Here is a 6,695-nt window from a genome sequence, read left to right on the forward strand (position 1 = left end):
TGAAAAATCCATCAAACTGTCAGCAAATAAAACATACGTTCATGAAAAAGTTCACAAAGTCGAAATATATTTAAAAATACCAAAAGAAAGTCAAATTAAATGGAGATGTTTTTGATACTGTGTGTGTCTGTCTCTCTCTCTCTCTGTGTGTGTGTGTGTGTGTGTGTGTGTGTGTGTCTGTGTCTGTGTGTGTGTGTGTGTGTGTGTCTCTGTGTGTGTGTGTGTGTGTGTGTGTGTGTGTGTGTGTGTGTGTGTGTGTGTGTGTTACCTGACGTTCACGCTGCTTTTGTAAATGACATAAAACACAGTTATTATATTAACATGCTGATTGTGAACGTTGATCGTGTTTAGTAAAATTTTTAAGGCTTAACTAATGAACGTTTGAAATTCTGAGTGTCCCTGAAGGCCTCGTTGGGATTTCATTTGTTCTCTGTCGGTTGTCAACTCTCCTAAAACCTCTGACGTCAGCAGCTCCAACAGTTTTATTGCTGGCGTCAGATATTTTTAATTTTTTTTTGTGTGTGTAAATACACAGAACCGGTTCTGGATTCAGGACCCGGTACCGCTTCAGTTAAAAAGGGTCTTTTGATGGTTCAGAACCAGGTCTGGGTCTGAGTCCTGGGAATGCAGTGTCGTCACGGTCCTCACAAAGATAGAAGGATGTGTACCTGTGTGTGTGTGTGTGTGTGTGTGTGTGTCTCTCTCTCTCTCTCTCTCTCTCTCTCTCTCTCTCTCTCTTTCTCTGTCTCTTTGATGTCGGGCGTCCCAGGGGGGTCAGAGGTCAGGTGCCTTGCCTGTCCAGTGATTTCCTGCTTCCTGTTTGGTTGTCCCGGCACGCCGCTTCCACAAACACACGCTTCCTGTCCCCGCAGGACCGACTTCCTGTCCCACCCCCCCGCCCCCGCCCTCCTGTGAGCTGTCAATCACAGAGTCTGGATGGGTAAGTTCTGCAGCAGAGAGTTTACGTCCTCCGATCCGTTCTAACAGGAACGTTTACAGAACATTTACAGAACGTTTACAGAACATTAATGTTTTTAGAACAATAAAATGAATTTTATCGGAGAACCTGAAGTCGTTCTGAGGAACAAACAGAAACTGTGGAGCTGCAAACACTCACTTTTAAATGTTGAAATCAGAGAACATAAAAACTGTTTATTCAAAAGTTGATTTTTTTTTATTATTTACTCAACTGAAGTTCCCTCATTTTATTAAATGTTCCTTTAGTTTACAAATTTAAAAATAAGTTCTTTTAGTTCATTAATATATTCCCTCATAAATCAACGAATTCCCTCGGTTTGTAAATAAAAGTTCCCTGTTTTTATAAAAATGTTCCTTCAGTTTATTAAAACGTTCCTTCAGTTTACTAAAATGGTTTAAAAAAAATCTTTCCTTGGTTTATTAAATGTTGCTTCGCTCAATAATGCGAGGAAATGTTTTTACCCTTCGTGAGTCTCTGCAGATTTCAGTTTTTGTTGGAACCAAAACTTGAGAACAATTTGTGGTTTTCTGAATCTTTTCTAATGAATGAGGGATTATTTTCAGATGGACCTCCAGAAAACTAATAAGAAGGAGTGACTTTAGCTAACAACACCGAGATAACTGATGGACACATTTTATTCACTTTGGATTTGATGAGAGAAGTTGAATGGGAGTCTATGGAGCCGGAGGCTTTTTGGAGCCGACCTCTAGTGGCACTCGCTGGTATTGCAGCTGAAGACACTTCTGGATCGGAACCATTTTTCAGACCCGGAAACACTTTTCTAACCAGACTGTGGAGGCGCCACGAAATCGAAGCGAGGCAGATCGTCGCGTGAGTTATCGTTATTTATTATGTTTGTTCCATCTTATTCCAAAACTGAACTTTCAACAATATGCGTTCAATTATTTGTTTTGTTTCCGTTTTATTCCATCGTTCGTGCTGAAGTCTTATTTATTCACCGGGAAGTGAAGAACGCACAAAGTAATAGTCTTCAAAATAACGTCGCTAACATCCGACGTCACGTAGTTACGTATCCAAGTGTACGTAAAGTTTTGTTCTCCGAGCACCGCGGCGTCTTTTCGACCTCACGACATCATCGAGGTCAAAGGCGAGTGGAGAACTGCTCGTGTGCTGTGACATCATCCCGTATTCTGTCTCTGATTGGCCGCCCTACGAAGGGAAGCAGATGGAGCAGCACTCCAGACAGATCTCCAGGAAGTCGGACGATCCGCAGCAGTTCTCCAGTATCCCACAATCCAACGCGGCCTGACACGCCTCCTCCGTACAGGCCGCCTCCCCCGCCGCCTCCATGCAGCAGCAGCAGCAGCCAGCCGCGCTGTCGCAGCAGCACCCGGCCCCGCCCACTCCGCACGCCAGACACTCCCCCATTGCCGAGCACATGGACAGCAGCTCGCAGAACAGACAGGCCAGGAGGCAGTGAACGCAACAGTCTGCGGAAGACAATCGGAAAAAAAACAGGAGACAGTGAACGCAACAGTCTGCGGAAGACAATCGGAAAAAAACAGGAGACAGTGAACGCAACAGTCTGCGGAAGACAATCGGAAAAAAACAGGAGACAGTGAACGCAACAGTCTGCGGAAGACAATCGGAAAAAAAACAGGAGACAGTGAACGCAACAGTCTGCGGAAGACAATCGGAAAAAAACAGGAGACAGTGAACGCAACAGTCTGCGGAAGACAATCGGAAAAAAACAGGAGACAGTGAACGCAACAGTCTGCGGAAGACAATCGGAAAAAAACAGGAGACAGTGAACGCAACAGTCTGCGGAAGACAATCGGAAAAAAAACAGGAGACAGTGAACGCAACAGTCTGCGGAAGACAATCGGAAAAAAACAGGAGACAGTGAACGCAACAGTCTGCGGAAGACAATCGGAAAAAAACAGGAGACAGTGAACGCAACAGTCTGCGGAAGACAATCGGAAAAAAACAGGAGACAGTGAACGCAACAGTCTGCGGAAGACAATCGGAAAAAAAACAGGAGACAGTGAACGCAACAGTCTGCGGAAGACAATCGGAAAAAAACAGGAGACAGTGAACGCAACAGTCTGCGGAAGACAATCGGAAAAAAACAGGGGACAGTGAACGCAACAGTCTGCGGAAGACAATCGGAAAAAAAACAGGGGACAGTGAACGCAACAGGAAGACAATCGGAAAAAAAACAGGAGACAGTGAACGCAACAGTCTTCGGAAGACAATCGGAAAAAAAACAGGGGACAGTGAACGCAACAGTCTGCGGAAGACAATCGGAAAAAAAACAGGGGACAGTGAACGCAACAGGAAGACAATCGGAAAAAAAACAGGAGACAGTCAATGTTTGTTTCACATTTTGAAGACTTTTAACTGCAACTTTTTTTTTCAGTATTATGAGTTTTTTTATTGAATTACAAATTTGTCTTCAAAATACTGCAAAAGTTTTAAATATTATAACTTGTTTCTCAACATTTTAGCTCATCTTTATCCTCATATAACACATTTATTCTTGAAATCACAATTTTCTCTCAAAATAGAAATGATTTGTCAGAATAACATAAAAAATAAGGACAAATTATGATTTTTATAAGATTTTTACTGTCTTATTTTTTCCTGTAGTGACTTTATGTGTAATTAGTAAAACTGATTTCTGTCTCCGTGTTTGTTTCGCTGAGTTGCGGTCAAAGATGTTTGTTTTTTGATCCCAGAAGTCACAAGTTTAGTTTTTTTGTGTAAACTTTGTGGCGGTTGAAGCTCCAGAATATAAAAAGAAAAGGAAGATCTTTGTAACTGAGCCGTGCTGTCGGCCGGCCGGCGGCTCGGCGGATCGGTGGATCGGTGGATCGGTGGGCGGGTCGTCAGGCTGCGAGTGCTCTACAGAGATAAGCGGCGTGTTGCGAGGTGTCGGGCTGATAAACTCTCCGTGTGATCTGTTTTTTTTGTCCATTGCGGGCGTTTCGGGGGTTTTTGAAGGTCAGATCGCAGCAGCGGTTTCAACCGTTTCTGTCGTACAGGAACTTCCTGTTGATCTGATGGACATCAAAGGCGTCGCTGTCACGTCTTTAAAACGCTCCCTCGTCAGACTCGGCGCCATAAAAAGTTGTGTTATGTTGACCAATAGGAGCGCAGAGACTGTAACTATGACGACGGTAAAGACACGCTGAAGCCCAGACGACCCAAACTGACCCCTCTCGGCTCCGCCAACCTTTCGCTAAACAACTTTCAGTCCTCAGCCCGTTGAAGACGTCTCTAAACCACCTTCACAACCTCTGACGCTTCTTTAAAAACTCCAAAATATCCGTTAAAATCTCGCAAAACCTTTTTAAATGAAAGTATCTGAAATATTCAAACTCCGCCGAGACCCGTTCACGACCCATAAAACCTCCAACCAGGTTACAGGAAGTATCAGACAACATCTATTTCGGCGGTTTGTTGACATTCTAGTTTCAGGAAGTTGGTCTTTTTTTTGGCTCCTCCTTCCTGATGACATCACAGAAACTGGGCGTGAAAACGAGCTCTGATTGGTCGCAGACAAAACGCGTAATCTGTCGCGACTCAGCGATCAGCTGACCAACTGTCAACCGCCAGAGAAACTAACGAGCTGATTGGCTCACCGTCTCCAGCCACCTCCTTAATTTGGGCAGCGTCTGTCTTGAAGGAGGCGTGGCTTTTAGTGGAGGATAAACGCTTCTGATTCGTGCTCTGATGATGATGATGATGATGATGAAGTCTGTTACAGGTGGACGACCGACAGAGAGGAGGAGGAGGCGTCGTAACCGCGGACAACGGAGGAGGAGTACAGACGGGGGGAGGGGCCACCGACGAGCTGTCCACACCTGAGAGACACAAAGGGGTGACATCACAGATGACATCACAGATGACATCACAGGTGACATCAAACAAAGCCAGGTGTGTGAAGCCGTCCTCGCCTTTCTGTTTCCGGAGCGATGAGGTGGGCAGCAGTCGAGAGACGTCATTGGTTGAGGAGCTGTCCGTCAACGAGTCGTCGCTGCTGTCAGCGTCCTCCGACCTATCAGAGAGAGGGGGCGGAGCCTCAACTGCGAGGAGGAGGAGGAGGAGGAGGAGGAGGAGGAGGAGGAGGAGGAGGAGGAGGAGGAGGAGAAGAAGACAAAACATGAGTAAACTGCGGACATTTTGAAAACAGCGAGTTAATACCTGCAAAAGTGAGTTGAAGCAGGTAAGACGGGTTGTTTTGCCCTGAGTTTAGTTTTCCAAGAAGTCCTTTTACTCAGGCTGGTTATGAATTTAAAAATAAAACATCCACTGTTTCTCCAAACACTTGAAACAACTTGTTTATGTTTCCCAGACACATAAATCATCTCGAGTAGACATTTGTTCTATTTTTAAGTTTTTGAAGCACAGAGACGTGACATCAGAAAAATGGTCGTAAAATAAAAACGTTTCGTAAACACTCGGACTGGTGACCGGTTTCGTTGTTCAGGTATCAGGACTCGTTGTGAGCCTGTAAGTCTCAGCTCAGGGTAAAAACACGGAATGAGACGTCCTGAAACAGGAAGTCCTGTCGTGCCCCCCCCCCTCCTCTGGTTCAGACAGGATGTGGATCCAGATGTTAAACAGTAAAACTGACCTCAGGTCAGCGTTTAACTGGTTGTGATGTCATCAGAAACATGGAGGCCGTCTGAAATTTAAACGTGTTTTTGTGTCTCTCTGTTAGCGACTCACCGGTCGGCCTCACGTCTATAAATAAAACGTTCACAGGAAGTCGTTGACATGTTGAAGTTTCTGTTTGTTCCATTTGGTTTCAGAGGAAATAAACAACACGTCTGTCGCTCGGCACTTTTTATTGTTTTTCTACATTCAGGCTTTGAGCTGCTGCTCAGGACGAAGTTACTCCCGTCGACTCGCCTCATCTCGTTTTATCGTTTCATCTCGTTTTATCGTTTCATCTCATTTTATCGTTTTTATCGTTGCATCTCGTTTTATCGTTTTTATCGTTTCATCTCGTTTTATCGTTTCATCTCGTTTTATCGTTTTTATCGTTTCATCTCGTTTTATCGTTTCATCTCGTTTTATCGTTTTTATCGTTTCATCTCGTTTTATCGTTTTTATCGTTTCATCTCGTTTTATCGTTTCATCTCGTTTTATCGTTTTTATCGTTTCATCTTGTTTTATCGTTTCATCTCGTTGTATCGTTTTTATCGTTTCATCTCGTTTTATCGTTTCATCTCGTTTCATCGTTTTTATCGTTTCATCTCGTTTTTATCGTTTCATCTCGTTTTATCGTTTTTATCGTTTCATCTCGTTTTATCGTTTTTATCGTTTCATCTCGTTTTATCGTTTCATCTCGTTTTATCGTTTTTATCGTTTCATCTCGTTTTATCGTTTTTATCGTTTCATCTCGTTTTATCGTTTTTATTGTTTCATCTCGTTTTATCGTTTCATCTCGTTTTATCGTTTTTATCGTTTCATCTCGTTTTATCGTTTCATCTCGTTTTATCGTTTTTATCGTTTCATCTCGTTTTATCGTTTTTATCGTTTCATCTCGTTTTATCGTTTCATCTCGTTTTATCGTTTCATCTCGTTTTATCGTTTTTATCGGTTCATCTTGTTTTATAGTTTCATCTCGTTTTATCGTTTTTATCGTTTCATCTCGTTTTATCGTTTCATCTCGTTTTATCGTTTTTATCGTTTCATCTCGTTTTATCGTTTTTATCGTTTCATCTCGTTTTATCGTTTCATCTCG

General features: G+C 43.2%; 1 protein-coding gene across 1 annotated transcript in view; it reads right to left on the reverse strand.

Annotated features, from left to right (window-relative positions):
• Positions 1-1,751: 1,751 nt before the first annotated feature.
• LOC138215565 (uncharacterized) overlaps positions 1,752-6,695 on the reverse strand; it is an 8,090-nt gene continuing 3,146 nt past the window's right edge. Inside the window, exons 3-5 of the mRNA XM_069177805.1 lie at positions 4,900-5,028; positions 4,585-4,806; positions 1,752-2,430 (exon numbers count right to left, since the gene is read on the reverse strand). Coding sequence (XP_069033906.1) covers positions 2,150-2,430; positions 4,585-4,806; positions 4,900-5,028 — 632 coding nt within the window. The 3' untranslated portion in view covers positions 1,752-2,149. The remainder of the gene's footprint in view (positions 2,431-4,584; positions 4,807-4,899; positions 5,029-6,695) is intronic.

The sequence above is a fragment of the Embiotoca jacksoni genome, unplaced genomic scaffold (assembly GCF_022577435.1).
Source record: "Embiotoca jacksoni isolate LCO1_2020_lvr unplaced genomic scaffold, fEmbJac1.0.p SCAF_77, whole genome shotgun sequence".
Classification (NCBI taxonomy): domain Eukaryota; kingdom Metazoa; phylum Chordata; class Actinopteri; family Embiotocidae; genus Embiotoca; species Embiotoca jacksoni.